General features: G+C 50.3%; 1 protein-coding gene across 1 annotated transcript in view; it reads left to right on the forward strand.

Moving 5' to 3' along the window:
• PIGT (phosphatidylinositol glycan anchor biosynthesis, class T) overlaps positions 1-8,630 on the forward strand; it is an 8,809-nt gene extending 179 nt beyond the window's left edge. Inside the window, exons 2-13 of the mRNA XM_014544530.1 lie at positions 1-149; positions 668-845; positions 2,475-2,602; positions 2,891-2,991; positions 3,154-3,240; positions 3,771-3,858; positions 3,968-4,065; positions 4,154-4,319; positions 4,954-5,154; positions 6,897-7,062; positions 7,158-7,241; positions 7,981-8,630. The exon at positions 1-149 is cut by the window's left edge and continues 1 nt beyond it. Of these exons, the coding sequence (XP_014400016.1) occupies positions 1-149; positions 668-845; positions 2,475-2,602; positions 2,891-2,991; positions 3,154-3,240; positions 3,771-3,858; positions 3,968-4,065; positions 4,154-4,319; positions 4,954-5,154; positions 6,897-7,062; positions 7,158-7,241; positions 7,981-8,233 (1,699 nt within the window). The 3' untranslated portion in view covers positions 8,234-8,630. The remainder of the gene's footprint in view (positions 150-667; positions 846-2,474; positions 2,603-2,890; positions 2,992-3,153; positions 3,241-3,770; positions 3,859-3,967; positions 4,066-4,153; positions 4,320-4,953; positions 5,155-6,896; positions 7,063-7,157; positions 7,242-7,980) is intronic.
• Positions 8,631-11,880: the final 3,250 nt, after the last annotated feature.

Below are 11,880 nucleotides of genomic sequence, written 5' to 3' on the forward strand. Positions count from 1 at the left end.
GCTCCTGGGGCGGGGCGGCTGGGGCCATGCAGAGCCCCCGCGCGACAGCCTGCGGGAGGAGCTCGTCATCACCCCGCTGCCTTCTGGAGACGTAGCCGCCACATTCCAGTTCCGCACGCGCTGGGATTCGGAGCTGCAGCGCGAAGAAGGTGAGAGGACGACACTGGACGGAGAAACTAACTGTGACACCTGCTGGGAGTGGGTGGGGGCAAGCCTTGCGGGAGGGTCCTCGTCCTGGTGGGGTTCTGGCCCGTGGGCGAGGAGCCGGACACAGTGGGTCCGTGGGGGGAGGATGGGATAGTTATTGAAGAACCCCATTGTACCGCTGATGAAGCCAAGGTCCGGAGCGGGGCAGCGACTCCCAGCCCAGTGCTCGCTCCGCGGCTCCAGGCTGCCACTCTGAACTTCAGTTGAGCCCTCTGTCCACAACACTGATGATGATGTTGCTGGTTGCCATTTACACCGGGTGCTACGTTCTGGGAAAGATAACTAGGAAGAAATTAGAGGTGTAGAGCGGTAAAGGCACTTGCTTAAGATCCATCGCTGGTAACAGTCTGGTCTGGAATTCAGATCTCTCTGATCCCAGAGCCTGGGGTCTACTGCTTCTTTGGGGTGGCCGGGAACCCTCCCACCAGGATCATCTCTCACCTGCTTCCCCCTTCTCTAGTTTCTCATTATAGGCTCTTCCCCAAAGCCCTGGGGCAGTTGATCGCCAAGTATTCTCTCCGGGAGCTGCACCTGTCACTCACTCAAGGCTTTTGGAGGACTCGGTACTGGGGGCCACCCTTCCTGCAGGCCCCATCAGGTGCCGAGCTCTGGGTCTGGTTCCAAGACACCGTCACGGAGTGAGTGCGCACCTTGAGGCCTGTTGCAGGCCATGGCGGGGCTGTGGCAGGGGAAAGTGTTATCTTGCCTCTGCCATTGGGGACAGCAGTTCCAGCAGGCAGTAATTCCATGGGGATAAAGCTGCCTTGGAAGTAAGAAATAATGTTACCACTGAGTGGCATGCTTTACTTTGCTGAATATACTTCTTTCCCCTACCTACTTCCAGACCGGAGGTAACACAACACATAAGTAGCTCTGCAGAGGCAGATAACAAATAATTGAAGCTTACTTGGATGTAAGGCCAAACAAAACACTGTTGGGCTAGAATGGGCTTACAAGATGCCAGATCTCTATATTAGAGGAATTGCTTTCGTTCGGGAGGGGTTGGGGTTGGGTATTGCTATTGTACCACAATTTCCTCTTAGTTCCACTAGGAGAAATCAATTGCACAAGTATGATAAGATAAATTTTAGGGCGATAATAGGGAGTGGTGGGGACTGTGGCAGGCTACAGAGCTTAAGAGGATGGCTGACACTCGTCCCCTCTGGATTATTGTTGTTTTTTTAAGAGATACATGAAATCTAGATTTTATTGTGAAAATTTGCAAATTTAAATATCAGTAAGAAATTAAAAATTTAAGACATGCTATGTGGGTCAGTGTTGTGCACACCAAATGAAACACAATTCTGGTTTGGGTAGAGCTTTCAGGCTTCAAGTGTGCAATCTTTATATGAGGCTCAAAGCTTGGAGCGATTGAAAAGCCCTGAACAGAGGATTATCGAAAAACCCAGGACAGCACTAAGGTGATATCAAATGAGGAGCAAGCAGTGCCCCCCACAAACTTGCCAAGGCTTCTACCTGAACACTAGTCCCTACCTTTCCCCCACCTGCTCTGCCATCACTGTCTTCCCTCAGCCCCTAACTGCCTGTAATGTGGAGCTGATGTTTAGATTTCTAGTTTTGTGCTTTCTATGATTAATATAGAGAGCAAATCTGGTTTGGTATTTCTCTACGAAGAAAATACCTAATTTGATAATGCTGTGTTTTTTGTGTGTTTTATTTTTTTAAATCCCAGAATATTTGTTTCCCCTTGTTCGTGAGTCTTTATAGATGTAAGACCTCCCACCCTGAAGGTAGGACCCAGACTTACTTACCTTCCTGCCCAGGGTCCAGAGAAGTATGGATCAACGAGTGTTGTCAGCCTGTGAGGCGTGGGCACTTCACATGGTGTTGTGAAACCCATAGGCGACTCAGACTTGCTCCCTGTCCTCATTGCTTACAGCCTCCTGGTTGAGGAGAAACGATGCTTAGGACAAGATGCTGCCACCACTTAGCCATTTCCCAGGAGAGTCTAGGGAGAGGCTCAGATGGTCAGAACCGCAGCAGTACAGTTGGAGGCTGTGGTTGAGGAGGGAGCCTCCTTGAAAGTGGGCAGAGAGGAGTAAGGGGGGCGTTCCCAGGCAGGAAGAGGAATCACCTGAGCAAAGAGCTGAGTGGCTCAGGGAGCGAGGATGAAGGGGCTGGGCAGGGGCGGTGATGCCGTTCCAGCTCCATCAACTAGCCGGTCTAATGGTGTAGCAGCCAACGTAGGCTTTGGGACAGGAGCAGAGGCTGCTCTGGGACAGTGGGGGGTTTGTGTCTCCATCCAGTGTAGATACATCTTGGAAGGAGCTCAGTAACGTCCTCTCAGGGATCTTCTGCGCCTCTCTCAACTTCATCGACTCCACCAACACGGTCACCCCCACTGCCTCCTTCAAACCCCTGGGGCTGGCCAATGGTGAGAACCCTGTGGCCCTTTCCTTCTCCTTGTTACCTCTTGCCCACACCTTTGCTTCCTTTCCCTCAGCTTCCTCTTTCCTCCGTGGGGCCAGATCATACATCCCCTGGGTGTGCAGGCCCCAGAAGAAGGCTTCCCAAGACTGTGCTGTCTGGGCATTGCCTTCTCCCGGGGGAGGAGGGTCCCACTCCCAGCTGGGCTATTAGGGTGGTGGCGCCAGAGGTGTATGGGGAGCAGGAGAGTGGGTCTGGAGGAGTGGGGCCCCAGACAGGCCTCTGTCTTCCTCAGACACTGATCACTATTTCCTACGCTATGCCGTGCTGCCACGGGAGGTTGTCTGCACCGAGAACCTCACCCCCTGGAAGAAGCTCTTGCCCTGTAGTTCCAAGGTGAGGCCAGAGTGGTCTGAACATGGGTGGGAGCCCCAGAGAGTGGCTGGAGTTAGCAAATGCCCTTTCACTGCCAGTCAGCCAGGTGTGTTTACAGATAACCTCTGCCTCATGCCCAGGTGCCCAGGACACTGACCTTACATCTCTTCCCGCCTCCTCCAGGCAGGCCTCTCTATGCTGCTGAAGGCTGATCGCTTGTTCCACTCGAGCTACCACTCCCAGGCAGTGCACATCCGCCCTATTTGCAGAGTAAGTCATGGGGAATGGGGGTGGGTGCCATCCAGAGGCTCTGAGAGAAAGTGCAGGCAAAGCACGTAGCCCAGGCTGAGCCAGTAGTAAATGGTAGATACAGTGATGACTTCTTGGGACATTGGCCACGCACCAAGGAAACCAAGTGGTTGCCTGGCAAGCGTTCAATAAATCTTTGTCATGGAGCTTAGTGGTTCAGAATAGCTACGCAGTATACCTGCTAGCTCAGCCACTCGCCGGCTGGCATGACCTTGAGTGAATCATTTTGTTTTTCTGAGCCTGGTTTCCCCATCTGTCAAGTGAGAGTAATGGTAGTAGTTCTTCCCACGGTTGTTGGCAATGGTTCCAACTGATGCATAAAGCTGCTGGCACAGGGTATGGCACAAGGTCAAGTGCTCAGTAGTGAGTGGTAGCAAATCAATGGGTAGGAAGGATACATTGTAGACAAGGGACCAAGTCTGGGTAGGAGTCCCAGAGGCTCTGGGGTTGGAGTGATATGTCCTCATTGCTGCTGTCTGGCCCTTGGATAGAATGCTCGGTGTACCAGCATCTCCTGGGAGCTGAGGCAGACTCTTTCCGTTGTATTTGATGCCTTCGTCACGGGGCAGGGGAAGAAAGGTAAGCTACCATGGCAACCTATCTCTGCTCACCCATTGCCAGCCCCACCCTATCTGTGCACGTCAGTCCTAGTCCCAGCCCCTGCTCAACCCTGCTCTCTTCTCCCCAGACTGGTCCCTCTTCCGGATGTTCTCCCGAACCCTCACAGAGCCCTGCCCCCTGGCTTCAGAGAGCCGAGTCTACGTGGACATCACCAGCTACAGCCAGGTACCAAGGTCTCCAGCCATAGCCGTTGCCCATCCCCAAGGCCAGTCTGCCCCTCTGCTCACTTCTCAGCCCTGCCCTGTGTCCCCAGGACAATGAGACATTGGAGGTGAACCCGCCTCCCCTCACCACGTACCAGGATGTCATCCTGGGCACCCGGAAGACCTACGCTGTCTACGACTTGCTCAACACGGCTGTGATCAACAGCTCCCGCAACCTCAACCTCCAGCTCAAGTGGAAGAGACCCCCGGAGAATGGTGGGTGAGGGCGGGCCACCACACACTGAGATGTCAGCTCATCATCATGCGATAACAGGCTAGTGTTTAGACTCAGATCTCTAGAGTCAGCATCTGGTTCTACATCCATTTCTTCAAAGCTCTCTGACCGTGGGCAGGTTCCTAACCTTATTTCCTCCTCTGGAAAATGAGGACAGAAACACCTCGCAGATTGGATGAGATACCTAATGTACTAGTAAAATAGGGAATTTGTCCATGCATTCATTTCATCAACAAACATTTTTTGAAGACAGAAGATAGCATCTGCATTTGAGAAACAATGTCTGCTAGTTGAGGCAGACATCAAACAATTAATTAATTGCGATTGAGTTCAGTGTTACCCAGGCAAAGTGCAGAATACCATGAGAGCACCTGGTATGGTTGGCAGGGGCACAGAGCTCAGCACATACGACTATTTAGGAAATAACAGTAGTTCTGTGTTGCTGTGGGCTGGGGGAGATGGGGATGATTCCAGATCGCAGGTTTCCCAGTTCTGATGGCAAAGTTCTTCACCATGTCCTCCTGGCTTTGAGACTCTGAATGTGACCTGGGGAGTGGCAGTGGGGAGTGACCCTGTCCTCGAGGAGCTATTAACTGCTGACTTTGGTCTACGCAGAGGCCCCGCCAGTGCCCTTCCTGCACGCCCAGCGGTACGTGAGTGGCTATGGGCTGCAGAGCGGGGAGCTGAGCACGCTGCTGTACAACACCCACCCGTACCGGGCCTTCCCCGTGCTGCTCCTGGACATCGTGCCCTGGTACCTGCGGCTGTATGTGCACACCCTTACCATCACCTCCAAGGGCAAGGAGAACAAGCCAAGTGAGAGCTAGTCTCCCCACCTCTACCCACCCTGCTCTCCTCCAGGTCTCCCAAACCCTCATTTCTCAGGGTAATTCCTGAAGTCCATACCCCAGAAAAACTACACAGGCAGAAAACGTTAGGGATAGTTTGACAAATGGAAAGGGTAGCCTCACTAATGCCAGGTCTGGAGTAATTTATAAAGCAAAAATGATCCACACATAGACTGGTGATTCTTAGTGAGGCCTGAGGAGGGCAGTAGTTTCCTGTCTTTTTCACTTTCTCCTTCCTGGGGCTCCAGGCACCATCTTTTGTGATGGTTCACAGGCTCTTTCTGCTAGTGGAAGGGCTAGCAAGAACAGCAGAGTATTGGGAATAAAGAAGATTACAGGCCTGGAGAGGATGGTTTTTGCTTCCTTAAAAGGGAAGAAGTGTCGGTTTTAAACTTTATTTTTATTTCCTATTATTTTTCTGAAGGGGAGTCAATATTTCCTGGATTGCTTTTGTTAGGTGCCAGGATGGCACTAAATAAAGCACTTGTTATTCTCTGGAGTGGGGAGAGACTGATGCTTCAGAAAGGGCTTCTCAGGGAAAGTCATCGCACACCCCCGATGGCCAGGCTTCACGTCTTCTTGAAACCCCTCTGTCGTTTCCCATGTTTTCAAGCCTGTGGTTAATAGTTTTACTCACTGTCAGCACCACTACTTGTACCACCTTCAAAATACCTGCTTTGAACATCCTATCTATGTATTTTGTAGGGTTATTTTTACCTTTTGCTCTGGAAAACTTCAAACACAGCTGGAATAGGCAATCAGCTCCCCTGCACCCGCCAGCAGCTTCAGCAGTCTCCGGCTTCCTTTCATTTTTATCATCCCCCCTCCCCGCCACCACACACTTTTTTCTAGTGTGGCTGTTTTTCTGCTGGAGTATCTTAAATAAGTCTAGACATCATGTCACTTCGCCTTTAAGTACTTTAGTATATGTCTCAACAGATAAAGGACTTAAAAAAAATATATGGCCTATCATCATTATTCCTGTTTCCCCCAATATCTTTAAAAAAATCTCTCTCTCTTTTTAAAAAAATCTATTGATTTGAGAAAGAGAGAGGAAGGGGGGGAGAAAGAGAGAAATACCAGTTTGTTGTTCCACTTATTTATGCATCCATTGGTTGATTCTTGTATGTGCTGTGACCGGGGATCAAACCTGCAACCTTGGCATATCGGGACAAGGCTCTGACCAACCGAGCTACCCGCCAGGGCCTGAGTCTCTTTTAATCTCTAACAGTTTCCATTTTTTGTTTTGTTTTGTTGGGCAAGCTGGGTCATTTGTTGTACGGAATGTGCTACATTCTGGATTTGTGCTGTGTCAGTGTTTACATGTTCCTCCATCCCCTGTCTTTCTTGGATATTGACGGTTAGTGTTAGAGACTTCATTAGATTCAGGTCCCCTGTTTTTGGCGGGAAAACGCCCAGGTGGTTCTGTGAACTTCTTGTTGCATCACTTCTGGCACTTGATGTCTGCTGCCCAGTTTTCGTGATGTGAAGATTGATCCGTTGCTTGCCTGGATGGCTGCCCTGGAAACACCTTTTTCCTTTTTTAAGACCCTGCTCCCTTCCCTGAGCCTGCCCGGCTTCGGTGATCCAGAGCCCACCTCTGGGTGCCCAGATCCGGGCCTCAAGGCCTCGATAGGTGGGGCAGGAGGTGCAGGTAGTCTGACCCCAGGGAGGAGGTGTGGGGGATGCTTGAGCCGTGCCTGTCTCCAGGTTACATCCACTACCAGCCTGCCCAGGACCGGCTGCAGCCCCACCTCCTGGAGATGCTCATTCAGCTGCCGGCCAGCTCAGTCACCAAGGTCTCCATCCAGTTTGAGCGGGCGCTGCTCAAGTGGACGGAGTACACCCCGGACCCCAACCACGGCTTCTACGTCAGGTGGGCTACGACCCCCACGTGCTGCCCCCGCCCTCCTGACCCACCTTATCTGCCATCAACCCTGCCTCACGGAATACCCGCCTGCTTCTCTGCAGCCCGTCTGTCCTCAGTGCCCTCGTGCCCAGCGTGGTGGCAGCCAAACCCGTGGACTGGGAAGAGAGTCCCCTCTTCAGCAGCCTGTAAGTGTGACCTCAGGGGGCATCGGCTCAGATGGTCCGGTTCCTGCAGGGTGGGCTGGGCTCAGTGTTGCCTCTCCACCAGCAACGTGGAGATTTCACTCAGTCCTAATAAGGGTCCCAGTGGTCTGTCATGTTAATACAGACTTTATAAAATGATTCTAAAGTTTCCAGAAGAATAGATAGGCGAGAAGAGCAGTATCTAAAGCCTATATTTACTCACGGATGCTCTTAGCAAGGATTTGATTGAGCACTTATGGAATGCCAGGAACTCCAGAGAGTGCCTGCTGCCCAACAGTAAACAGAAGGCTTGCCCCTGCCCGGCTACTGCTAAGCACATTCATGACCATGAAAATGAACCATCCTCCGCCTTCTCTAGGGACCCTGAGAGCCGCCAGAGGGGAGGTTCTGCTCTAGAGAGCAGTGGGGTCCCAGGTGGTGCTGGGAGTGACCTGGTGGGTGTCCAGGAAGGCTTCTCTGAGGAGGCGGCCTTTAGCTGAGAACGACGGCTGTGGAAGAGGCAGCCAAGTGAGGGCAGGGCCCTTTCCCCGCAGCACAGGCAGCTCTCCGTCAGCTTTATGTATGGACCTTCATCTCAGATGTCTTCTGTTGGAAAGGCTGGGAGGCTAAGAGAACTTTGGAAATCCCGACCACCGAGCATTGGCCCAGTGCAGCCCGAGGGGAATGGGGTACGGTAGGGAGGAGCAGGGGTCCTGCCTCACCACTCCTCCCTGACCCTCAGGTTCCCAGTCTCCGACAGTTCTAGCTACTTCATGCGGCTCTACACGGAGCCGCTGCTGGTGAGCCTGCCAACGCCGGACTTCAGCATGCCCTACAACGTCATCTGCCTCACGTGCACGGTGGTGGCCGTGTGCTACGGCTCCTTCTACAACCTCCTCACCCGGACCTTCCACATCGAGGAGCCCAGAACGGGCGGCCTGGCCAAGAGGCTGGCTAACCTTATCCGGCGTGCCCGCGGCGTGCCCCCGCTCTGAGACCCTGAGCCCTGACCCTTCATGGCCCGGCTGCTCTTTCTCTCTGGGGAGGGGTGCTGTGACCCCAAGGACTGTTTCTGGTACTTGCTCTCCCCAAAGTGCCCCTGGGCTAGGCCAGAGCTTAGAGCTGCACTGTGTAGTACAGTAGCAACGAGCCAATGTGGCATTTGAATTTAAGTTAATTTAAATTAAAATTTCACTCCCCCCACTGTGCCAGCCACATTTCAGGTGCTTAGTAACCGGAAGTGGTTAAGTGGCTACTGTACTGGGCAGACATTTCCATCAGCGCAGAAAGTTCTCTCGGGCAGCACTGGCCTCGATCCCGGCTGTGCTACCATGGTGGTGTGGTAGATGGGATGTACTGGTTGTGAAATAAAAAATGACTGTTTCCTTGGTTCTTTGCCTCCTGTCTCTTTAAGGCTGGGAAGAACTGGGGACTAGGGCTTGTTTGCTAAACTCCCCTATCTCCTCCCACTGCAGCCAGTCTGCTTACTCCTCCCCTACTGGCCTCCTCTGACAGTCGTTCCCAGGACTCCCCGGGTTTGGCTGGGAGCGTCTGTGTAAGTACATCCATGACCATGTAAAGGAATCATCCTCCGCCTTTCCTAGGGGCCCTGAGAACCAGGCCCCTATCAGCAAGGGCAGAGCTGCAGAGGCGGGAGCTGTGTGTGGCAGTTTTCTGATGATTGTTCACCACAACTGTTTGTTTCCCACAAGTAAGAGTGAAAATGATGCCGTTTCCTGGGGTCCAGACCCTATGGATTCAGTTGGGCTGGGTGTAGCCCGGCCTTCGAATTTTTACCAGGCTCCTCATGAGCTTGTGTTGCAGGTGGTCCTTAGAGCGCCCACGGGCTTTGAAGCCAAGCCCATTGGGTTGAAGCCTGCCCTTGCCCACCTCCCCTTCTGGTTATATAATTCTGGATTCCTGTAAAACAGGTCCTTAGGTGGATGCCCATCCCTGCTCTATCTTCCGTCTCTTCCTCTGGCACAATTGGCATCAACTGTATGAGTGACATGCAGTCTGTCCCTCCCTCCCAACATAGTGGCTTGGCTTAGAATGCCCTGTTCCACCAACCACACACCCCATTCAACTGCCTGAGCCACTCTTACAAAACCAGATAAGTTGTTGCTTCCTCCAGGAAGTCTTCCCTGAAACACTGGGCTGCTGTAGGTGCCCCTTCCTTCTGCTCCCACAGCTCCCTGACGTACCTTGACATATTCTTTATCACCCTGGGTGTTACTTTCCTTTAATTTCCATTAGACTCTGGGCTTCCTAGAGGCTCGGGGGCTGACTTCCAATCTGAACCTGATATAGGTCAGGACATGTAAGTGCTCAGTTAGCAAATGATAAATGTATGAAAGGGTATAGGCTATTCTGGCTTGGGATTTGGAGTCCAGGGGTAGGGATGGATAGGGCGAGGGGCACCTGTGAACCCCACAAGTAAGAGTGCAACTGCCTTTAACACAATGGTGGTAGTGATGTTCGTGGAGCCAACACAGATGGGACTGTTTAGGTTGCCTCTGAGGGTTCCCAAGAGCCCTCAGGACACATAAGTGATGTGTTCATCTGTGAGTACAAAGGGAGCAACTTAATCAAGATGCTTTGACTTGAGTTTATTCCCAAAGCAGTAAATAAGCAGGTGTAAATGCGAAGGGCCAGGTGTGTGGATGTCTGAAGCTAAGTGGTCTTGGCAGTCTGCATGGAGCATGCAGTTGTGGCCTGGCTGCCTTTTATACCCCCTGCCAAGGCAGTACCTGGAAATGACATCCACTACCGTGTCATATGTAATCTGTGCGGTGACAACACCCCATATCTCTAGCCTAGACCCTCTCCCTGAATCCAGGTTGCCACCTGCACGGGGCTGTCTAAAGGCATCTCAGATATAATATCTCCAAAACTGAGCTTATAATACCCTCTACCCTCACCCCAAACATGCTCACCTGTAGTCGGCTCATCTCTGTTAATGGCACCTCTCCTCTTTCAGTTGCCCCAGCCAAAAACCTTGGAGTCATCCTTGATTCTTCTCTCTCACACCCCCTGTGGACCCCATCAGCAAATCTGCTTTACCTTCAGAATCTAACTCCTTGTTACTACATCTCTACTATCAAGTTATCAGTGAGATAGACAAACGCAAACCAAAAACACATTGGAATCAGTGCTGTGATTCAGTGAACCAGGGAAGGGTTGATGCATTTTTCTGGGAGAGAAGAAAAGGATGGTTAGTTCTGACTTGGCACATAGCAGGTGCTCAGTTCTCTCTCTCTCTCTCTCTCTCTCTCTCTCTCTCTCTCTCTCTCTCTCTCTCTCTCTCTCTCTCTCTCTCTCTCTCTTTCCCTCTCTCTCTCTCTTTCTCTCTCTCTCTCTCTCCTCCCTCTCCCTTTGATGCTCAGTGTCATTATTTATTAGTGAAATCCCACTGAATTGCTACTTTAGAATAGTTAATAGTTAATTACATATTTTATCAATTTTATCTGGATTTTGTCTTAATTAAAACGGGAAGAACAATGGGTGGATTTATACACTAGAAGTTCCATCTCTTGAATTGATGTGACCTACTAACTAAACACTATTGTATATGTTGTTTTTATTTTAAAATACTTTTTAAAAAAATATATTTTATTGATTTTTTACAGAGAAGAAGAGAGAGAGAGAGAGAGAGAGAGAGAGTTAGAATCATGGATGAGAGAGAACCATCGATCAGCTGCCTCCTGCACATCTCCTACTGGGGATGTGCCCACAACCCAGGTACATGCCCTTGACCGGAATCGAACCTGGGACCTTTCAGTCCACAGACCGACGCTCTATCCACTGAGCCAAACCGGTTTCGGCTATTTTAAAATACTTTAAAAATGTATTTTTTTATTGATTTCAGAGAGTAAGGGAGAGGGAGAGAGAGAGAGATAGAAGCATCAAAGATGAGAGAGAACCATTTGATTGGCTGCCTCCTGCACACCCCACACTGGGGATCGAGCCTGCAACCTGGGCATGTGTCCTGACCAGGAATTAAACCATGACCTCCTGGTTCATAGGTCGATGCTCAACCACTCTGCCACTCTATCTGGGCTAAAATAAATATTTTAATGTTCATATTTTAAAAACTATATAAGCACCCAGAAATATAAACTACTTTAAATATCAGTCAAAAGCTATCCTCAATCTTCAGAGTTCAAATCTCTGAGTAACAGTTAAGAACATGAAAGGGAGTAGGGAAATAAAGGGGAAAAACTTCACCTTTCCATCTTTTTCTATATTCATTCCGTCCTTGAGCTCAGGGCAAGTTAGGCTTCTCAGTTTCTAAGAATTAAGAATTCTAATTAATATGGGAGGAGAATATGTTTTTAGTAGAACATGACCTAAGGCATGGAGATACATTTTGTACAAGTGCCTGACAGAGTAACCCCTCAATGAATGGCAGCTCTGATAACAGTAATAATAATACTGTTAACAAGTAATAATAAGTTATTTAATTATTATTGGTCATTATTCATTAATAACTACAATAGTAATGGTATGAATTAGAAGAGTTTGGCTTCAGTAACTCTTGATGTTGCTGTGTGATCTTGGGCAAGTTGCTTCATCTCTCTGATCCAGTTTCCTTCTTTGGAAAATATGGTGATGGTTTCTGCCTTAAGAAATTCATGTGTTT

This window comes from Myotis brandtii, unplaced genomic scaffold, assembly GCF_000412655.1.
Source record: "Myotis brandtii unplaced genomic scaffold, ASM41265v1 scaffold3686, whole genome shotgun sequence".
Classification (NCBI taxonomy): Eukaryota; Metazoa; Chordata; class Mammalia; order Chiroptera; family Vespertilionidae; genus Myotis; species Myotis brandtii.